The sequence below is a fragment of the Archocentrus centrarchus genome, chromosome 21 (genome assembly GCF_007364275.1).
Source record: "Archocentrus centrarchus isolate MPI-CPG fArcCen1 chromosome 21, fArcCen1, whole genome shotgun sequence".
NCBI lineage: Eukaryota > Metazoa > Chordata > Actinopteri > Cichliformes > Cichlidae > Archocentrus > Archocentrus centrarchus.
The window spans coordinates 19,916,136-19,939,850 of NC_044366.1; the positions used below are offsets into that span (position 1 = coordinate 19,916,136).

At 39.2% G+C, this 23,715-nt stretch overlaps 1 protein-coding gene across 2 annotated transcripts in view; it reads right to left on the minus strand.

The window, feature by feature from the left end:
- Positions 1 to 169: 169 nt before the first annotated feature.
- Positions 170 to 23,715, minus strand: part of gpm6bb (glycoprotein M6Bb) — a 30,016-nt gene continuing 6,470 nt past the window's right edge. Inside the window, exons 2-7 of one of the 2 annotated variants that reach the window (XM_030757376.1) lie at positions 6,628 to 6,814; positions 5,711 to 5,867; positions 5,454 to 5,622; positions 4,553 to 4,626; positions 4,367 to 4,432; positions 170 to 2,101 (exon numbers count right to left, since the gene is read on the minus strand). In XM_030757376.1, the coding sequence (XP_030613236.1) occupies positions 1,952 to 2,101; positions 4,367 to 4,432; positions 4,553 to 4,626; positions 5,454 to 5,622; positions 5,711 to 5,867; positions 6,628 to 6,814 (803 nt within the window). In that variant the 3' untranslated portion in view covers positions 170 to 1,951. Of the gene's footprint in view, positions 2,102 to 2,522; positions 3,932 to 4,366; positions 4,433 to 4,552; positions 4,627 to 5,453; positions 5,623 to 5,710; positions 5,868 to 6,627; positions 6,815 to 23,715 lie in introns of those variants that run through there. The other variant, XM_030757377.1, reaches the window with a different exon arrangement.

Consider the following 23,715-nt stretch of genomic DNA (forward strand, 5'->3'; position numbering starts at 1 on the left):
TCTGCATACTAAGAAATGCTAACATGCAACAAACAAAAGCACCACAACAGGAAGAAGTTTGATTTATTTTATTTATTCTCATAAAAACAGTCAACAGGCCGGTGAAGTCGTGTCATAAAGGGGTTTCCAGTCAGACAGGATGTTTTTGGAGGTTTGTTTTGTTTTTTCCTTTTTAACTGATTATTGTCCTCCTGATGACTGACAGGTAGTTTTTTTCTTTACTTTTTTTGGTTCATTCAACATGAAACACAACATACAAAGACAAGATGTGACATACATTAGCTTCATGTACATCTGTCATCTATCCGCTCGACCACTGTACACCTATAGCCAGTCCTACACAGAGCAATGCAGGTTCTGTACCACTGTATCAAACAGATATTGTTTAATACTGGCATTCATACTTTGGCTGAATTTACCATTTAGAATTTTATACAATTGTTTTAAAGGACTGGTGTGGCTAATCACTACTTGAAAGTTGAAAGTATCAGTTAATCATGAGGAAGCCCTTGACATTCATAGAAAATATAGGTATACTATCAGGCAACAAAATAATAAAGTATACTTTTCAAGTGAATAAAAGAACCTAAAAAAAAACAAACTATTAACTAATGTGCTACATAGCATTGTATTCTGTTAGAAAAACAAGAAACGGGCAAACACTGCCTACTACTGATGTCAGTATACATGACTGTACATCACAGGTCACCGCAGGCGCGGTCGTCTTTATGTAACAATGAAGCATCTCAAATTATCCCTGTAATTTAGCTAATAAAGATTATGAGTTATTTAAACATTATGTCAATTGCACATTGAGATACAATTTTAGAAAATTGTGAAAAAAAAAAAAGGTAGTAACTAAAATCGTGAGCTGTAATAAATTTACACTGATCACACCACAGTTTCTTTAGTTCTGTTTCAAACAGTAAGAAAGCACGTGGGACATAGTTATGCTTATAAGATTTCTTTAAATTGAATCATTTTTGATCATACTGTACATGTTGCAAATGATAACTGCTATATTATTAGCAATCAGAACTCTTCATTGGCAAGCATTTTTTCCCCCCCATTTGCCTAAATGGATATATTTGGGCCACAGTTTTAAGATTTTAGATTTGTCGTTGAAGCTACCCAAATGTATACTGTGTCTTTAAGACATCTTTTTACAATTTGGAATTGGAAACCTTTCGAGGGGGATTTGTTTGTCCATAGGCTCTAGTGCACACCTGAGGTAGAGGTAATGTAGGCCATGACTTAAGTAGCTGTACAACAGAAATTAGAACCCATAACCAATCAACAACACTCAAACAATCATTAACTGAAATGGTAATGCAGGTAAATTCATAATCATTAAGGATTATAGCTTGATAGTGCATGTATAACCAACTATTTTATAAAAGAATCTGGTGCAATATTTCACTGGCTCTTTCCTGACAATATAGTGTGACTCACAGCTCAGATTGGATGTAAGGCTTTTCATGTGTATAATTCATCTGAATTTTTGAGGAAAAAAAAAAAAAAAACAAACAAAAAAAATATCTTTCATCTTCCCTAGTTGAAAACTAAAGAAGGATGGAGCAAGACTGTGAAACGCTGTGGTGCGCTGTGTAAGAATAGTGCAATGTCACAAGCTTCACCAGCACAAAAATGGCTATAAAAACACATGAACATCAGAACTGGGATGACTCGTCCCTACAGAAAATGAAAAACAAAACCCAGCATGAATGAAACTTCACAGAGCAGTTGTGAAACAATTAGTGCAGAAAGCAACACTGATGCATTAGTCTGTTAGAAGCCTGGTTAGTACTGCACACAGTGTCAGTTGGCAGGTTATTTTAACTGAGCGTCGCCTTGGTCCAGAGGGGCCACAGTGGTTGGCCACAGTGTCTGTTAATGTAAGTATATGTGCATTTGTGTGTGTGTGTGTTTGGACTGCGAGTGTGTAGTATCCTTATGTGTAGGAATTGAGGCATTCCTTTGAGCGTGAGGTGATGTCCTGCAGCTCCCGCTCTTCCTTCATTTTGATGTCTTGGTAGGCATGCATATGACTGGCATCCTTAAGGTAGGCCCAGTTTGCTGAGAGAATCATGAGGAAGTGGATCTGGAAGAGAAGGGTGAGGTGGATGGCCGGTGAGCATGTCAAAGATGCAAAGCAAGCTACAGGAGTCAGAGCTACAGTATGTACATTACGGACATACACGAACGTATCGTTAAGCTTTTATAAAAATGACCTAAGACGCACAAAAGACACCGCTGAAAAAGACATGTTAAGGGTATTGTAACAGTGCTGTTACAATCATTACTAATACCAGCATTGCTACCTTGCTACGCACAATACTACAGAAATGACACTTAAAAGATGAGATGATGAGTGAAGGAAGATAGTGAGAGGTTGCACATGCAAGGTTAGTAGAGCTGTAAAAGCTGGAAGTCAGTGCAAAGCATGAGATTCTGCAGTTTGCAAATCTGAGCAGCATTATTGTTCTGTGGGATATATAATAAATAGACCAGGTAGGGATTCGTTTTGTAAACAAAGATTGTTTATTTTATAAAGAAAGTAAACGCTACAGTCTTGAAAAACTTAGGAGAAATTTAAATATATGAAATATGGAGTATAAGTAACTATAAACAGATCAAAGTATCTGAAAATTGTAAGCATGCAGGCTCAGTGTTAAGATAAAAACAAATGGCTCTTTAATGGCACTTTGAGAAAGAATAAAGGAAAATGTATGAAACAAAACACCAACTTCATCGCTGAGGCACTACCAGCATCAGCTCTCATAGAAAAAATACAGTTACTGTACTCTAAAATAGGATCATTTATTTTTCCTTTTTATAAAATACATGGAATTAATCTGAGTCTTAGGGCCTCATGCAGAAGTATAACCCTGGTACTGGCCTAAAGCTTCATTTGTTCTATTCTAAATATGTGCAGTTACTTTGAAATCTACAATACATGGCTGGTTGTGGTAATACTCATCAGCATAAAACATGGAAGGAAACATTTTAGTTCAGTTTAGAATCTAACTTGTGACTAAAAAAATAAGAACTTAAGGTTTTCTGTGTTTCACACATTGGTTCTGAAAGATTTTAAGGCTAAGCAAAAAACCAGAGAGATACGAGGACAAGGCACTTTGCCGCTGTCAGAGCTCATTTTACAGATGTTTGTACTAAAATTCATCCACACCAAAAATGCTAATCTGGCAATCAAAAAGCCTGAGAACACCTTCAATTTTTGCCATCAGATGCCTGCGTGTCTAACTTCATGATGTACCTCTACATGAGCTACATGCAGTCGAGTGTATGCAATCAGATCTCAGAATATCTACTTGTTAATAACTTGTTAAAACCTGCACATTTGTTTTGTCTCAGGAGTTGAAGCTCGTCAGCTGACGTGAGGTGAATAACTGCATTCTTAATACTGTGTGTGTCTTTAAAATATAACTTACTCATGTGTTTTGTGCAGGCCAAAAACCATCTTCACAAATTACAAATATAAATAACACTATTGTGGATTTCTAAGTGTGCACATTTCTTTTAAAAAAAAAAAAATCTGGTGGTGACATTTCAATAAGTAAGTGTAAAGGAAAGCAAAACAAACCAGTCAACTAAACACCATCATCCCACTCTGAAGACAACTCATCAGGTGTCCTCAGACGAGCATTATCCCTGGATACCAAATGCTAAGAGAAGTATATAATCAGCTATTTACATGTCTTGTGATTACTAACTGAGAGATATTGATTTTTCTATTCTCAGATTTTTTTTTTTTTTTTAGTTCAGCTGTTGTCAGTGGCAACGGTCTCTACTCAGCACAGCCTCAAATGGTGCGCTGTGTTATTAAAACAGTTTAAAACTTAGTGCAGCAGTCTTCTCGACTCTTAAACTTCAAAACAGCAAAGTTATAAGTGGTAGCCATCATGTAGATCAGCTGGTGGAAGAGAACAGAAAAGGTGGTAAGAGTACATGCCAGTGACCTCCTCGTCACTAATATTGTGACAAGTTAGTAAAGTGGCCAATAAGTTTGCAGCAGTAAAAGGTAAAATGTTAAAGATCACGAAGTATAATTTTATAAAATCCTATCTGAGAAGTAATAGTAAAAAAAAAAAAAGTGTCATTTCTAAAAAGAATCCTAATCATGGCACAAAAAAAAGCAACTGTTCAAAATAGGGCCATGTGCATCTAAGCTGATGGTAAACAGCAAATGGAGTTGGAACTTAGGAAAAGACAATGTGTTATCACCCTTGGTGTGGCTACATCAACCATATGGGAATGAGAAGAGGAGCACTTGACACATGACCTGCTAATACAAACCGTGTGAAGATGGACTAACACGAGAGGATGGAGAGACCGGATGGAAGCTTACCAGAGCGATCACAGTTGCTCCTGCCCCGGCACACGCTACGATGTACAGGTGATAAGACAGGTAGAACTGAAACCAGAATGGCAGCATTAGTAATGATTATTCATCAATAAACATAACCCTATGTCACCAGCTGTGCATGCCACTGCTGGCCTGAGTGATGATTCTACAGATCTCTTCACGCCTTACCTCACTGGTGTTGCAGATGTCACCTAGCGTTGATCCACAGGCCTTGCCTGGTGTGGCATTCCACGGGATAATTCCTGTGGTCATGAAATTCAAAGGTTTACACCCGCAAACGATGATGTCCTTGTCTCGTGCATATCACAATCAAACCGAGTAAGCACAACACCTGAGCTGCAGTCTACTGAGGTGATAATATTTAATTGATTGAGAGGCGCACTCAATTTAAACATGAGGACCTCATCACCATCATGAGGAGAACTACAAAGACTTTGAAAAAAGCTGCATAGTGTCCTTGGTGACTCTGGAGGTTTCCATAGTCTGACAAAATAATGCTAACAGCAGTCATTAGGGTCAGTCAAGTCTTCAATACAAACTGGGCAAATAGATCATGGTAGGCATTTGCAACCTGGAGGCAGGCTAATGAAATATATTTACAAATAAATATATCCAATCATGTTGCATTTTGTGAAATGTAGGTTTTTAGTCACTTAGAGCTTTGTAGAACTGCTGTGGTTAAAAAGTGCTATACAAATGCAGACCAGTAGGAGACTAAAAGTAATAGATATCTTGGCCTGTGCTGCACCAAAATTTGCCATTCTTCTTTAAATCCTGTGCCCCTTTTATGGATCACAAAGCCAAAAAAAAAAAAAAAAGGGATGCATCATTTGGGTTATTATTTTTTATCAGTTTTTTTTACCATCAAAACTTGGGTTGAGTTTTATTATTATTATCCTATATACAAGAACTGATGAGAGCCCCACACAGTCACGACTTGCTTTTAAGAGGTAATGGGCCAAAGTTAAAAGGTTGGTACGAGTGTATAATACTGTATTGGTCAGTACACTAACAGGAAACTATTCGTTGAGTCTAATCTCAGTGATGAAAAGCAGCGCTGTTCTCTCACCGTACTGACGAACATCCACGCAGATGGAGTCAGTGTTTGTGAAGTTGACCATGGGAGACTTCATGGCAGCACAGGTAGACCACATGTTGTAGAAGAGGAAGACGGGCACAGCAGAGAAGCCAAACACACCAAGCCAGGCCACACCCAGGATGTAAGTGAGGAACACAAACTAAAGACACAGGTGTGTCACAATGTCATTAAACCTTTTCTTAAGCATCCTTTGTTTAAAAGGTTGTATTGTGGTTGCATTTACATACCATTCCACTGATGCACCGTCCACAGATGGTGGTCTTGAACTCACTGTGCAGTTCCTTGACGGCACTAGTCGTATAGAAGCCCTCAGCAAGCAGAATGATCCCATAGAGGAAGAAAAACGAAGCAATGCCATAGATGACATACTGCATCAGCTGTATTCTGTTAAGGGCAACATTATGTATGAGCTTAGTTGTGTCAGGAAAGCTGCAATAAGTTTTAAAAAGTTGGCAAAAAGAAAAATCTCTTAAGTCTTCAACGTAACACCTAGACAGACTTATAGCATGCCTGATATGGAAAATTGCTCCACACAATGCATATGTATGGACTGCATGCCAGGATGGTTAATCCTAATGGTTGTGACTAAGATAGCTTGCCTAAGACTTGCAGACAGACAATAAGCCCAAAAGTGGAGACACCATGTGATGCGTGTCTCTGCAAATCATCTGGCAAAAGACAGACTGCCTCTGAGGACACCTTAAATTAAACAGTGCACTTCAAATCCACCCAAACATAAAACATATGTGCAGCCCTGTTTTATATTATTTGTCTTTTATTGTCAGGACTAATGGATGCACTGTAAAAAAAAAAAAAAAAAAAAAACGGGTCCATATTAGGACTGTTCTAAAGGATAAGCTAAAAATAGCCTACATAAAGTCAACCTCATAAAAGAGCTATCCATCTTAAGTTTGGACTTCTCTTTACTGTGATGCTTATGCAGGGACACTTTTTCCAGTGAGTATAATGTGCAACAGATCCTATACTGACATTTAAAAAGTAGTTTAAAATAGGAAAATGTTTAAAATAATCACAAAATGTTCCAGGATAACTTAGATTACAATGTCAGTTAATCTGTTTCTCAGACTCTGGCAAACATTTGTTGCAGCTATTTAGTACACGCATAGAGTATGAGGTCACTTACACGTCAGTGAGCATGGCATGATCGCTGGTGACCTTGGAGAAGTGGGTTTCCAGGATGGTCACAGTGCCAGTGAGGGCCACATGGCCACATCCACAGAACAGGGCAACACCAGAGAAGCAGAGGATTGTAGCCACCAGAGATGCATAGGGCACGCCGCCTAAACATTTGATGCAGCACTCAAAGCAACCTGTGCAAAAAAACAAAGGAAGTGTTATTCAGTATTATGGTTTTACACCAAACCATTTTACTTTGAAAGGCAATGAAATGAAGTAATGCCAACGTCAGACCACAGTTCCATGAAAGGGAACATGTTTCACTTGTGGAATAGGAAATAATGTGAGAAAAATTAATTGACATGACATGATTAGTCATATGAAACATCCATTCATCCATGAAGCCTATCCCAGCACATATTATGCAAGAGGCAGCAAATACTCTGAACTTATTACTGGGATGCCACAATCATTTTGTAACATATTACAGCTTAAAATTTCTCAACAACGTCTCATCCTCATTGCCACGGAAGGAAACAGTGCAGGCAGTCCCGACACATCTGTTCAAAACAAATTTCATAACATTTGCTTGTGGTTGATGCACTTCCTTCAAAAACAACTGCAATGCAAAGCAACGTGCGGAAAAGGAACAGTTTGCTCAGTACCGCTGAGGGTTTTATAATCTACACTGCCACAACGTGACAATTCATCACTTCACTCACAGGGCACTAATGGCTATCCAGAGGGTCAGGGCAATGCGTGCGTATCAAGCTTTAAAGGAAATCAATGGCAGCTAAACATGAGGGAAATGAAGTGACCTAGATGGGTCTGTTTGATCCTATGTGCTCTTGTGCCTTGTGAAACGGACCCAGTCATCACAACATATTGTCTGTGGACAAATGAAAACAAGCCACAGACTTCTTCCAATCAGATCCACATGTGTATGGCAGGATGCTGTACAGCCACAGGACATCCAGGTCAATGTCTGTTCATATTTTGAATCTTGCACCTGGGCGTAAGCCTGATGTCCCACAGCAATTAATGTATTTAAAGCTGCTATAGACAATGTTTTTGCACTACCAATCACTCACTGGGCATCAAGCAGCAGCAACTACCCAAGTTAGCCACTCGCTGATCCAAATTTCTCTCAGCAGTTTCTGGGCATCAAACAAGAGGGAGACTGAGAGTGAATATTGGATTTATATGTCTGGTAACACAGATGTTCATGTGGCTATGTATCTGATGGAAATAGAAATAAGCAGCTGTTTGCCATATTAGCAAGCTGCACTGTCACCAAGGCCCCAAAACAACAATTGTGTATAAACATTTAACACAGTCTGAATACGGATATTCAGATGAAAACTATATGAGTCTTAGAGTATATGTTGTCCAATACCGTCACCTTGTTAAAATAATGGCCAAAGTCATTTTTTTTAGGGTTTTCAGAAAAGGCAAAAAAAAACTCAACAGAACATAGAAATCTACATGATTTCAGCAAAAATGAAACTTTTGTTAAAAAAATGACTTAGGCCATAATTTTAACAAGTTGACGAATGTATCAATATAAAAGAAAAAAATCATCATAATGCAGAAACACATGCTTATGGGTAGAGGCCACCATACACTTTTTACTGTGCAACAGGACAATAACATGATGGTGCCCAGACCAGTCACATCTATCCACTACTGCCAACACAACATCAACGAAGACAACATGCTAACCTAAAGCTGTTAGTGAATGATGTTAAAGCTGGGTGCATGGTGACCCCAGCCAAGCAGCCAAAAAACACAGTGATTGAGCAGTAAGGCTAGAAGCACTGTAAGCTTCCATTTCTACTTATACTCATTTCTACAGTAGAATTGCGATGGTCGCATCTGTGAAGTGTTCTTTGGTTTGGTGTTCACCAGCTTGGCTGTTGGCTTTGAGTTAATACTTAAACACTATAAGAAAGATCTTGTATGTGCACTCATTAGATAGGGATTCATGCCAGTCTGTGGGTATGTACTGTAACATAAGTATAATATTGTTAACTATACTGTAATGATGTGATAATATAGTGGTGGCAGATAGGGTCATCTGGCAATCAGAAGGTCAGGGGATGAATCCCCAGCTTCGCCAGTCCACATGTCAAGATACTGAACCCAGAGTTTGAGTGCTGTATGGGTGAATGACGCTTGTAGTAGGAAGCACTTTGAGTCCTCAACTTGGGTAGATGGTGCTATTCAAGCACCAGTCCATTTCCCCTTCATCTTTTTTTTGATGTAACAGACCAAAAGTCTTTTGTACTTGCAAGGCTCTCCCTCAAAGTCAGTTTGTGTCTGAGCGCTTTGCCTTCCTTGATAAAGGAAATTTGCAGATATGCTGCTGCTAGGTTAATACTTTTGTAGTTACGTTTCATTCAGACTATTTGTGCAGTACAGGGCGATTAAAAACATTTCTGTCCCACGGTGAATGAATAGGAGTTGCCATGGCAGCACGTTCACCACAACTCAATAAGTATGCCCACAGCAGAGTTGCTAGGTTCCACCACAGCCCACATTTCTGTGATGAACATGTCAGGCAGGGAGAGTGGGTTGCTGGGAGTCAGATCACAGAGCTTGACAGGATATTGAACCCAGCTGCAAAGTAAATACAGTCCACTTAAAGAAAGAAGTAGATGGTACTGCCAGGTAGCTCTGATACGCTGGGAAATGTTGGCTTAAAATCAACTTCCTGTTCCCCTTAGAGACTACATAGGTCTCTTCCACCAATACACACCATCCTTTCTTTGGTAATGTTTATAGTTCTGTGGCATGCAGGTTTTTCCAAGTGCAAACCAAATTAAATGGCAGAAAAATGACAACAGCAGTAATAAAAGCCATATTATGAATTCATTTGACATGTGGAACAAAATCAGCAGGACGGCCAAAGTTTAAAACTTGATTTGCCACATATTAGATCAACAGTCCAGCTGACAAAATAGTGCCAGATGCCATGGTATGATAATGACATTCTCATTCATTGCCTTACTAGATCTGAAAATGAAAAAGTCCAAACACATATGAGGATGTCTGAAATTATAAGAAACAAAATATTATATTGATACATAATGGCACATCATGGCAGTCTATAGTCAAATGAATGTGTGCAGTCCTTCAAATTCTTGATATTAACCTGACATGGAGAAGGCAGGCATCTACATATCCAACTTAATCCACTTAAAGAGAGAAAATCTGATCAATAAACTATCCGTTTAATTGCTGTCCATCCCACAAGAGTAGAATGCTTTCAGCAGCTATCCAGCCACAGTGAGGATGCTGGTTAACCATCTATGTCTCTCAGTGGAGAAACTTTCATGTAAACGAAGTTAAATTATGCTTAATAATAGAATACGTCAGAGATGGTATTTACACAGCTAGAGTACTTAGGTTGTCATTTATGTTAAAATGCTTCTGGCTGACCTAAACAACAGCAGAACTGCAGAACAGCCTGTTAGGGTTGTTGACATAACAGCACAGGCAGCAATTCAATACATTTAAGCATGCAGACACTGTCCAGTAGACATACTAAAGTTCAAAACGAGCATCAGAACAGGGAAGAAAGATGATTTAAGTGACGTTGTTGGTGCCAAACGGGCTGGTGTGAGTATTTCAGAAACTGCTGATCTACAGGGATTTTCCTACACAACCATCCTAAAGGTTTACAGAGAATGGTCTGAAAAAGAGAAAATATCCAGTGAGTGGCAGTTCTCTGGGCAAAAATGCCTTGTTGATGTCAGTGCTCAGAGGAGAATGGCCAGACTGCTTTGATCTGCTTTGAGTGGTAACTCAAATTACCACTCCTTACAGCCAAGATATGCAGAAGAACATCTCTGAAAGCACAGCACATGAAACCTTGAAGGAGGTGGGTTACAGCAGCAGAAGACCACACTGGGTCCAACTTGTGTCAGCTAAGAACAGGAAAATGAGACCACAGTTCACAGTAAATATCATGAAAGCATGGATCCATCCTGCCTTGTATCAAAGGTTCAGGCTGGTGATGGTGGTAGTGTGGGGATATTTTCTTGGCACACTTTGGGCCCCTGAGCATCATTTAAACACCACAGCCTGCCTGAGTATTGTTGCTAACCATGCCCATCCCTTTATGATCACAGTGTACCCATCTTCTGAAGTCTATAGGATAACACACCATGTCATAAAGCTCAAATAATCTCAAACTGGTTTCTTGAACATGACAGTGATTTTACTGGTCCCCACAACCACCAGATCTCAATCCAAAATTTGTGGGACATGGTGAAACCTTAGATTCTCACAGCCAACAAGTTGCAGCAAATGTGTGACACTATCATGCCAATATGAATCAAAATCTCTCAGGAATGTTTCCAGCACCTTTTTGAATCTATACCATGAAGAATTAAGACAGTCCTGAAGGTAAAAGGGGTCCAACCTGGTGCTAGCAAGGTGTACTTTATAAAATGTCTGGTGGGTGTACCTACCTAAAGAGCTGGAAGTGTTCAAACATCTGAGAAGCTTCTCTGTTCTGCATCACTGCAGATTTATGTAATTGTTACTTTTCACCTAATTCATCTTGTAGATGAACAGAGTGGGCAGAAAATGTGCTGTGGAAATGTGAATTCATCCAGTTCTATTTTGACATGATGGTATTTTTTTCTGTAACTGTGAGGAACTCTGATGGAAAATAACATATCTCGGTTAAACGCTCAAAATAGATTCTTCATCCTTTGTGCCAGACAAAACAGGGCTGTTTTCAGTCTAAACAGTAGCATTCACCCTATAACATGCAATAATAATATGAGACAATGTAAAAAGTAATCCAAAGTATTTATACAGAATCAGTTAGAAATTACATTTAAGGGCATTTATGTTCACTCTGTAGTGAAATACAACTTAAAACCTAACCCACACACACTTAAATGCATGAAATAACCACTTAACTCTATCAAGAAGGCATTTTGTGATGGTTAATATGTTAACAGTATGTCTAAGGAAAGAATGATATTGGAAAGTCAATTCGGCGCTTTGGACACACAAATTCCCTTGTAGTGACGCAGCCATTAAGTCTGAGAAAATAAACAACAGTCCCTCTATTTTTAGATGTTAGGCAAGTACTTGTTTTCCTTTTGTTTACTTGTCACTGGTTAGTAACCAAGACAATGGAGGAGATGCTTGTTGTGGTGTTAAGAGGTTGTGGTCCACTGTACAAACAACAGTTTGTGGATTTATTGTTATGGTTATAAGCTGGGATATTTCTTAGCTGGGAGCAGTTACTTCATGGAGTGGCCTGATAGCAGCAACATACATAATGTTATTGGACAGTTTAGAAGATGGCATCAATCTTTACACGTAGCTCCATGCAAGAAGTCTGAAGCGCTTTTTTTTTTTTTCTAAATATCAGACTAAGTACAGCTCAAATAGGATAATGACAGAAGACAGATTGACAACACAAAATTTCAGAGATTTTTATAATCTGCATCTATCCTTTGTGTACCCCTGTGTTAGCTAAAGTCCTCCTCCTCCACAGGGGATAACAGTAAGAGCTGGTGACTCTTTAAACAACAACCTTGTAATAAATGGATCCTGCTGGTGTACTCTGGGTGGAGCACCTTAAATGAAAATCACATTGGACCCTTTTCCTCTGATGACTTTCACATGCTCCCAGTCCCTGACTAATACTCCTAGTTAAGCATCCAACCACTTCCAAGACACTATTGTCCAGCTCTTTGCTACAGTAGGCAACATGGCTGACATAAGGAGAGAGAGAATGAAAAACAGAGGGGAGAAAAAAAAAAAAGGGACAAGTTAGAAATTGTTTATGTTCACAATGTCTGGCCTTGCAACAGAAGCTAGATTTGCCACATTGGGATCACGAGGAGACGGAGAAAAAGATGTTTGTGTGATTTTAAAAAAAAGTGTGTCTGTGTGTGACATTGTGGGAGAGAAACAGGAAAAAAAAGAAAGAAAGTCCAAGAAGCCTGGATACAAAGAGCCAGTGTGTGAAGCCCCAGACTGTCCATCACACTGGACTCTCAGGGGCCATTCAGAATAGCACTGAACCACGGCCTTGCTCTTCCGGCCCACAGGCTGGAGGCCCAGGACAAGCTCACCACTGAGCTCCATCCTGTGTGCCCCTCCAGCACTGTACACAGCTTAACCACAATGGGCCATAACAGCCTCGTCACACTCCAGGAGGATCCTGTTTGTCAAAGCATCTCAGACTGTCAGCGTGTGAATGAGATAGCTCATTAAGACCAACATGAGTTGCAAGCAGCCTTGAATCTGTAGGTATAACAGACAGACGCACAGCCAAACAGAGACATAAAGCTAATGAGAATCAAACACCACAATGCTGGATTACAAAGCAGGTAAAGTGTGCTTTTTTTCTTAAAGATAGAGGGCAAATAATTTGATCACTTGGAAATTTTGTTAAGGAATTTTAAAGGACAATATCTAGTTTCATCAGATTACCACGTATCAGTAGGCATACAGGAAGTAATATGATCACCAGTCATTCCTAAGTTTATCTGTACAAAGAAGCCACCACATACTGTGCCTTGATATTTGAGTCATCGCTAACCCCTTCGCTTGACCCTGCTTCATCACCACCACTCTCCACCCCTCAGCCACAGCTGACAGAACCGTAACTAAAACCTTCCAACAGCTAGGATGTTTGGTCAGTGTGGAATCACGTCTTTTTTCTGCCTTGGGTGCACAGAGAAATATGCACTAGATGTGAGCGGTGTTTTAAAAGACTTTTTTTTTTATTTTGTCCATACCAGACACAAACACAGATGCACCTATCCAAACAATGAATAATGTGCAGCAGAAGCATAAACAAGCACTGCATAATCATATGCAGATAGGAAAGTATGCATATGATATACAGGCAAAACCCCCATGCAGATATAAACATACTTAGATACACACAATTTATGATGAAGACTTTGCAAACCCCCTATTTCCTCCCAGTTCCCTGAATGACAAACTGGCTTCCAGCTCTATTAAATAAGCCATCCAGTTCCAATATAAAAAAAAAAAAAAAAATTCTAGGCTCATTGCTAACAGATGTGTTTGTTTACAGCTAATGCTAAGTATTGTTGTTTGTTGCTCCACTGGGGCAAGCTGCCAAAACACGACTTACGAGAAAAAGTCTCATTTTCCACACTCTCTGCTGAGAGGAGCGATAGTTAAAAATGCTCTAATGGCTATAAAGGTAATTCTCAAGAAATGAAGGAGACCACAGCATGGAAATTCATTAAAGGTGGTCTCAGTATACTTATCTAAGAAGAGAAACCAAAACACTGGCTGCAAATCCCCTGACTATATGGGCTAAGGGATTATATTATATATATATATATATATATATATATATATATATATATATATATATATATATATATATATATATATATATATATATATATTTTTTTTTTTTTTTTATTAATGTACATCTGAGGACAAGAGGAATAAAGATGTGAAAATAACTTGTGTTATATTGAGTAACCAATGGAATAAATATAATGACATCAGGCTACATAAACAGACAAAGTTCCATAGGAGACAAAATGGCTCTTTTTAAAACAAACAAACAAAAAAACAATACATTTCTGGGAGTCCCTGGCATGTGACCATAATGTCCCCAGTTTGAGTCCAGCTGGGGATCATGTCATTCCCCTCATCTCTTTCCATTCATTTCTTAAACTGGATCTGGTTTCCTGAGAGATATGATGATATGAGAGATATTCCTGCTGATTCCTACAAGAAGGTGATGAGCAAGTTAATGACCCGCTCTCTCTCCCTTTAGTGTACAAACTCCTCACGGCTATTGATGTAACACTGGTAATGCCAGGTTCATTTATCTTTGTCCTTGCCCCTCATCCACCTCATTAATCATCAGTCCTCCCTGAAAGCACAACTCAAACGCACCCTGTGCCGCTAGCACGATGATGACCAGCGGCAACACAGCATCTCCCCCTGCTGCAGGAGTGAAGTCTGCTGAAAGCAACCCACAGACGTAAGCTAATTAGATCATACAACAAGCACAACCAATGTACTGCAGGCAAAACACAGCTGAAGCATGACGACAATTTCGCAAATGAACTGAAAACTTTGGTGCAAACAAACAGTGAAACATGGATGTTGTTCTGATATTTAAAAATTCCCCCAAGGAACAAATGCTGAAATGAAACCAAGCAGGCTGGAGAAGGTTAAAGCCCCAGTAAACAGAGCAGTGAAAAGAACTGAACTGGCTTTTTGTAAGTGCTCATTGGTACCTCTTTTGTCCTGCCTCTGGTCTTGGTTTTCTTCTGATTGAGTTTCCATGGTTGTTTTTCTTCTGTCCAGCAAAAATGCTTTCCCCTCCAGCAAATTGTCTCTTCCTTTCTCCCCCAGAATCTCTCCTCTCTCTCTCCTTCCTGCACAGCTCTGTTCTCTTTCTCTCCATCTCTCACTTGTCTTGCCACTGTGTTCAACCGTTTAATAGCATCCTACCTTATTAAGGCAACACTCCACAGTAAATCACAGCTTCTGTTTGAGATCTTGTCAGGTAAGAGCTTTCTTGAGCTTACTGTGCGCCTCCCATGAGCAAAAATTTAATTTATTCTCTTTGAATAAATCAACTATTTTCTTATCTGATAGTTAAATTAAAATTTACTCCTAATCTTTGCCCATGCCATGAACACACGCTCCTCCTCTTGGGCATCCCTGTCTCAGAAACTCAAGAAAAACGATGAGAGGAAATCTGTGAGAACAAGAAAGTAGGAACCGCTACTTTAGTTGTGGGTGAAAACTACAACTTGAGCAGGAAGCATATAGACAATCATCTTTGTCTATCCCCCATGTGACCTAGAGAGGGCGAGTGTGCATGCTGTGGTGTTGTGTTGTGGTCAAGGGTAAACCCTTCATCTTCTGATTTGCACCATATGCCCTGTGCTCCTGCAGCTTACATTAGCAACCTCTGACCACTCTTTTCCCTCCATCTGGTGGTTTCTAAATCATAAAGAGGACACGTGGAAGGAAAGCAGATCCACATTTCCCTACACAGAGCATCCTCTGGGCTGATAGACACAACAGAGGAAACAGCATGTGAAAAATTGAAAAAACAGATAGTCACGAGCGGAATAAAACCTCTAAAAAGATATCAGATATCTCAAAGCAGAGAGGATGACACAATGAAACAACTTGCTGAAAATAACAGCGATAGGCCAAAATAAATGATGAGAGACGACCCGAGGAACAGACAATGAGGGAAACAGGGAAGAAGATATTGGCTGTGTTTGTTTGGCAACAGCAGGCTGAGAAGCCTCAGGGGCATGCTAATGAGAGAAAGGCCTTTCAGCTAAGGAGGGGGGGTGCTGGAGTAGAGTTGGAATGGGGTCTTCTCACGGATACCAGACCTCAGAGATGAGGGGGAACAACAGGGGAGGGGAGCCTCAGGGGTCAGGGAAGTGAACTTAGCAGGGATCCCACAATAACAAATGCTGCACTAATCTTCAAGCATTTTTAAACCATCAGCCCCATAAAAGCCAGAAGGACCAACATCTTCCTTGTGATGTTTGAAGTGTTTGATCTCTGCATATGTGCGTTAACAGCTGATTCATGGAATTCCATGCTTGTGATTCACATTAGCTATATAGCAGGAGCTCGAGTAAAGCATCCAACGAGCCTAATTACATGCAGGACTAAATATATTGGAGTGATCTGCACTGGATGTTTCACGTTACTGAAAAGAAGAGAAAAAAATTAAGATCAATCCAGTGATCCATCTGCAAACCTTTAAGAGTGTTTGCACAACAACATGTTTATATTACTCGTGTGAAAGGAAATTCAAAACATGTGATCAGAACAGACCAAAATGTGCTTTTGGACTTATTTTAATATATTCTCGATTTTAGTACCAAAAACATGTGCTTTTCATTGAAAACTTTCCCTGTGAATAAACTTATTTTTTGGCCTAAAGATCATTGTTATTAGAACAAAGGCATTCATAACCTGGGTGAAAAAGTGCTATATAGCAAAAAATAGAAGCAGAGTATAAATAGTATTTACTGACATATCTTAAATTTCATTAAGCCTTAAAGTTATGCATGGCCTATTCGACAGGAGGATACCAAAACAGGCTGCACATTTTAAAGTCTATGGATGCAGCTTGCTAACCAAACTTGTCAGCATTAGCTCATAACGTATCCAAAAGTGTAAATGTTACAATAAAGACTTGAAAGCAGACTTCAAAGTGGCTACATCCACCTTTTTATGCAGTCAAAGATCAACACAAGTAGATTGTAATGAACATTCAGTTCTGAATGTTTAGTTCAGTTCATTCAGTTCAACATGGGCTGTGTTCGTTATCAAATCTTACTTCACTCGAGTATATCTCACAGTAATCTCCCTACAGCTGATAAGCCAAAAGACAACATAGTGAAAGAACTAGAGACACGGGGGACATGGAGGGCGGGTCAAACACTCAAAATCTGTGTTTTGACAAAAGCGGTTAACTACGTTTCTTTGTCTCGTATACAATAAAGACGAGAGACTAAGATGCCCCAACTGTGATTTGAGTCTATTTGTGACACAGTACTGTGCAAAGGTCTTGAGCCACTGCTCTTTTTTTTTTTTTTTTTTTTTTTACATTTTGCTTCCAAGGAGCCAGACTTTGTTGTAATTTGTAAAGTGGTCTTAAGCCATAGTTCTTCAGGCCTTTTGAAGGTCTTTCTTTGGACATTGGCTGCTTTTTCACCCATTTTCAGTGCACTCCTTGTACCTGAGCATTTTCAGAGGAATGTTTTTTTGTTCATTACTGACCAATGAATCATTCAAGCATTCAAGCATTAAAAAAAGGACCTTGTTCAAGGGATGAATTGGTGTTGTACCATACCATACCATCTTTAAAAGAGCCACAGCAGATACAAAGTGCTGTAAACAAAATACCAGCAATTTAAAAATAAATAAATAAATAAAAATGACAATATGTTGTGACTGCAAATGCATCTGGTCCTCCAGTTGATCAATTTACTGGTCACTGAAGAAGCCATTCTTAAGGAAGGGAAACAGGAGGAAAAGGCTGCCGTATGCCAAATTACACAGGAACTAGACTAAATATCAGTGTCAACAGGTCTTATGGAGTCTATGAATCCAAATTTAAAATTTTTGCTTCAAATCTCCATTAGTATGTACAAAGGAAGTCAGTGAATGTATGCAACCATCTGTAAAAGATAGTGGAGGTTCTGTCATGGTTTGAGGCTGCATTTCAGTCAGTGGTCTTGGAGATCTTGTCAAAATTGATGCAATTATGAATGCAGAAAAGTACCATCAGATTGAGATCCACCATGTAATACCAACTGGAAAGCATGTGATTGTTATTCTGAGAAATGAAGCTGTTGCCAATGATCTCCAAACACACTGCTACTGCAGTAAAAGCATACCTGGATAGGAAAACCCACAATGCAACACCAGTCATGGATTGGCCTCTCCAGAGCCTGGACCTCAACATTACTGAAGCAGTGTGGGATCATCTTGACAAAGAAGGGAACAAAAGGCAGCCAACATCCAAAGAAGAACTTTGAATGTCCTTCAAGAAGATTACTTAAAGAAATTACAAGAAAGCTGCCTGAGAGTTTAGGCTGTGTTGAAGAATAAAGGTGGTTATACCAAATACTGATTTTCACCTTGTTAGTAAGAGCTCTGATTTTGCCTTATGTACTATATTTTCATGTATGAGCTACAATACACATCCTGATTGACACAACTGCTATGGCCAAAAGAATTCACAATAACAACATATTTATGATATCTAGGGTACTGTTAAATTCTTTGATTCTTAATGCATACTGAGGTGTCACATCTGATCTACACACACAAATGGGTGAGTGTGTCCAAACTTTTGACTGGTGTATATTATATATATATATATATATATATATATATATATATATATATATATATATATATATATATACATACACACACACACACACACACACACACTGTATTTGCAACTCCTAAATGGCATTTTCACAGCAATTAAATGACAAAATATTATGTATGCAAAGTAGTACTCAGTGAATGAACTGAACCAAAAGAATCAAGAGCAAAAGAATGGCTGCACTCAGCTTTACCAAAAATACTAATAGGCTGTGGGAATAATCATGTGAAAGCCTGAGTGGTGCAAGCTCAGATTCAGTGTGGAGACAGCGCCACGCCCCTACTTGAGGACACAATCTGAATGATGATGAAGCTCATACAAATGTGGGAGGCTTCATTGTGGGTCAACCTTTCACGGTGTGAGACTCAGGTCCTGAATGCTCGCCAGTGTTCAGTCACCCATGAAGACCTGCACCTCTGTTTGGCTCACACTGTGGAAGGAGTTCTCAGGGAACCAGGTCTGTGCCCAGGCCCAAGCACCACTTAGACCCATCAAAGGTCTGAGAAAGCGGGCTCACCACATGAGAACAGAGGAGGACAGTTGAAACCAAATGAGCATATGGAGTCAACTATATGAGGTATAACTAACTCTTAAGGTCAGCATCTGTTGTAAAGGTGAAGAAAACCAATACCAGAACAGCAAGCTTGTATTTTGCTGTTCTCATGGAACAAAACTTTAACAGTCCCTGTCTCTGAGCTTGAGATTCTTGTAAACTTTGTTTTGGCCATTCGCTGCAGCAAGTTTCTTTCCTGTAGTGGCATTACTGACCTAGTTTTAACTGCAGTCTCTCTTCATAGCTCGATCTGCTCTGTATGTGTGCCGTCATGTACGGCATGAATCCAGGTTATTGATTGGTTTAGAGGCATGGCACAGCAAACCTATTATGCAGAGCCAATTATTTGTTTACTGACCCATTTTCATCTGCTCTGCAACTCTACAGAGGAACAAAAGCTATACAAATTCCCTGACTTTTGCTTAACAAGCAAGCATATGATTTGTTCAAAAAAATAAAAGGTTATGCCCCTAACTCACCTAAAAGTACAGCTACTCCTGCTATATTGTGATTGTGATTAAATGAACCAATTCAATCTACACAAGGCTCTGAGCTGCATTACTATAAAAAAAAAAAAAACTCAATGGAAAAAAAATGAATATTTTAACCATTCTCAGTCATTATATTAAGACATGCTCTCCATAGTGGGCTGACTTATAATGAGGATTAGCTTCCCATTGGCTTTTATGAACTAATCCATATCTCTTTTTTAAATCTCAATTATAAGATTTTGTAAGTGGATGACAAAAAAAAAAAAGAAATTACCAGAAATCATCATGAATTCAGTGTTTGACAAGGGGAAAAGCTGAAAGGGGTATTTAATTCTTTAATGACAATTTTCTTAATGGCCTTGGATGTTTTCTGCCATTGCAAATGTCTGTAACCCTTAGCGCCAACGACAACTTATGTCTAGGGCTCTGCATCAACTAATCCTTTGATTATTTTCCAGATCCCAGGGTTTTTAAATGTCAAACACAATATACTGAGTTTACTGTCTTGCCTCCGATCCAAAAGGTCCATGTCTGGAAAACAAAGGCACCCTGCAATCCCATTTAAACAGTCTTTAAGATGATATTCTTAACAGATGTTGTTGAAGTCAAGCCTTATTTGTTGACCTTTTGAACACAAGACCTCATTTCTGTAACCGACCATTACCCAACCTCAAAAAGGTCTTAAAACCAAGGCCTGCGTTCATTGGTGGTGAAAAAAAATACCATCCCGTGGACCAATGCATTGTTCCTCATGCAGGAATTCCACCACGAGAATAAAGCTGTTCATATTTTGTGCAGCTTGACAGCAAAAACTCAACTGTGCTATTCAATTCATACCACTAATAGAGACATACTTATCATGTTGGTGTAAATGTCATTGTACAGATTCCAGATTGAATTTTTTGCTCTGCTATTATTACAAGCAGACAATGTCCATGGTGTCTGACTCAGCACTTCTCTAATTGCATGTTTGTGTTACTATCGTGTCAGGCCTGGAACTCAGAGATCCCTGGCAGCCATGTTTTTCCTCTCTATAAGTGACTTCACAACCTTGACGCTCTGGCACCTCTGAAGCCACGGTGGTTGGAGGGAGAGTAAGACAGATTCTTTGTATTATCCAGGTCTTCTAGCTTACAGTACTTTGGCTACTGTTATCTTGGCTTGGCTGGATGGAAAACAAATTTCATACAGTATCAAAACCTTAAGAATTTGATAATTCAATCTGGAGTCAAAAGAGTAAATCAGTGCCAGGAAACTTAAACCTACAAGAGAGTGAAAATAATACAGACGCGCACACACACAAACCATACAAGCCACAGTTTTAAAGGTCTGTCTTGGCATTATTGTTTGTTATTCTTTAAGTGTGCACTAAATATTTTAATGATGCCTGTGGTCTGGAAGAGGCTTTGCTATTTTTGCGTTCAGTCTCAGCTGAATTATGAAGCAAATTAACCAACAAGAGTTGTGGTTTAAAAAACAAAATCTCCACTATCTGGTTTCCTAGACAGATATTCCAAAGAGTAAGGAGAACACCCAGCATTCCCTAAAAACATTTGTATAAAGAAAAAGGTGATAAAATCCTTTCCATGTTTTCAGATGATACAATAACAACACCATTCAGCAATTTGCTGTGCCGCTCTGCACTAAGGTGGCCAAACAATACAGGATTTTTGTAGACCGATACCAATATTTGGTGATTTTAATAATCTAAAATTCCAACATTTGGGACAATTTTTCTGAAACATGAAAACACAAACAGATTTAGCCTAAATTTGTTATGTGTAGCTATTTATTTACTTGTTAACACTCCTGCCTGACGCTCTGCTCCAATCAGCTGGTTGTGGCGCTCCAAACAGGGAAGTTAGAGAGTGTCCTACACTGGACGAACTATGCAACATCAACACTCATAACATGATTGAAGGGTGCTTCTCCCATCTCTTCTTTACCTTTTAATTTCTCATCCATCTGTCATTATAAATACCAATACTGACAAATCAGCAAATAGTAATATCAGTCAATAATATTGGCCTGCCGATAAATTAGTCAGGCTCTAATTCAAAGTGCTTTACATAGGTAAAAATCAGAACTATATTAAAAAAAACTACAAAAATGTTTTTGCATAAAATCAATGAAGACAAAAAACACAAATAGACAAAGCTAACTGAGGACCAAAAGCAGTTGTAGCACAATCATAGTAAAGTTGTAAATGTTTAAGTTGCCCCAATAACAAAAAATGTAAATAATGATTGTAAGTACAGTATTTAGCAGTAATTTTGGCCTCTGCCAACTCTGAAGTAAAATTGTCCTTCTGATTAGCTGCTAGCTACAGACCTGATTGCAAGTCTTTCAGGTAAGGTATGGTGAGGTTTTTGCTGCTACTTTAAGGTTCTCATTCATGTAGGCTACATGCAGTCATGGCTCCAAAGGCATATACTTCTAATCTGAACCAACCTAGCTATTTGAAAGGTATGGTGGTCCATTAAGCACTACTAAGATTAAAAATAAATCCCACAGGACTTCTCTTAGTGGTGTTAATCCTTTAAATACAATGCCTATCACTGTAAGCATGTTTATATTTAGCATAGCACAAAGACTACTGAGATGCCTTCTTTGTTGACTGGACAGTGACTGGACAGCAGTAAAGTTGGATCATGAGGAAATTAATATGTTCATGAAATTCTGGGCTGACACTGAAATATTAAAAAAAAGAATACAGCTGACAGAGGATGCAGATATTTTATCTGTTTGTTTATTTTTTCTATTTCCTGTCATTTACATGTGGCCCCTTGCTAGGCAAACAATAAACTCCTCAACATAAAAGTAACTTTTAGAGTTTTCTATATTTGAACATTTAGCCAGTTTACAACACACGAAACACATAAATATTACCACTGACATCGGTAAATGTCAACTTATTTCTAATATGAATTATAAACTTGAAAAATAAAGAAAAAGTTTTTCAGTGACGATCAAAAGATCCATGACTAAACTGATGGAAACGCTAATGGAAAATGCTAAGCACGTATAATTTAGAACATCACTTAAAAGTTTATTTGTAAGGAAAACCTAGCCTAGTTGTGTGAGGACGCACAGAAGTAGACTGAAAGCAACAGATTTTCCCTTTTTGATGTTTCACGGTCCATATGTCCTCCTTACACTGGTGAGGACCTCACAACTCAAATGTTCTCACACTCCAGCTGCTGGGATGCAAATAACACTGTGACTGGAGACTTTCATTTTCCTACTTGTTGCACAGAGCATAAGCATATGAACACACACACACACAAGCGTGCACATACACTCACGGACACAATAGAGACATAATGAAGCACAGAGACAGCAGACAAGACTCTCCAGCTAATTCAGGGGTTGCCTCCCATGCGCAGGCCGCACCCTCCCCTGTGTCTCCCCCAGCTGCTGGGACCCCTTGCTTTGCGTCACTCCCACCAATCCCATTGTCCTCCACCTCATGCTGCCAACCTCAAACCCTGACCCAATACTTTACCCTTTTCAAACTCTCTAGTGCCCCCCACCCCCACAAACCACCCTTATTAGATGGAGCCTTCTCCTTTCAGCTCAGTCAGGATTCACTGTCAGCGCTATGACAACAGAGAAGCCAGCACACATACTATTTTAATACCATTGTTACACGAGGCTCCTCCACTGTCTCAAAGCCCCGAATCCCGGGCTGGATCCCGGAAGGATGTGAAAGTTGCTCATAGCTTGAACCTGACTTTCCAACCCCACAGAGATGTGTTTCCTCCTTATGTGGGCTAAGTGCTTAACAATAAGTGGTAAATACAGAGTATCACAGTAACGGAACAAAAGTTAATCTCTCTAGTAATTGTATACACTCCACTCTTGCTGACCTCTGTGAGGGAGGATCAGTCCATTACTTTATTGCTTTAAGCAACAATATGCAGTTTTCCAACAGCAGATACTGCAACATCCTGTTGATGAAACTGGACATTGCAATGTGTCTATTGCCCCAAGCAGAACCCATTTATGGCACCATTTGTGATGCTGTCTCATTATCAGTATATCAACACTAACATTTCCACTGTTTTATCCTATCATTATGTTTTGCTATCTGCAAATCAATGATGCATACAGCATGCACCCCTGCTCTAAGAA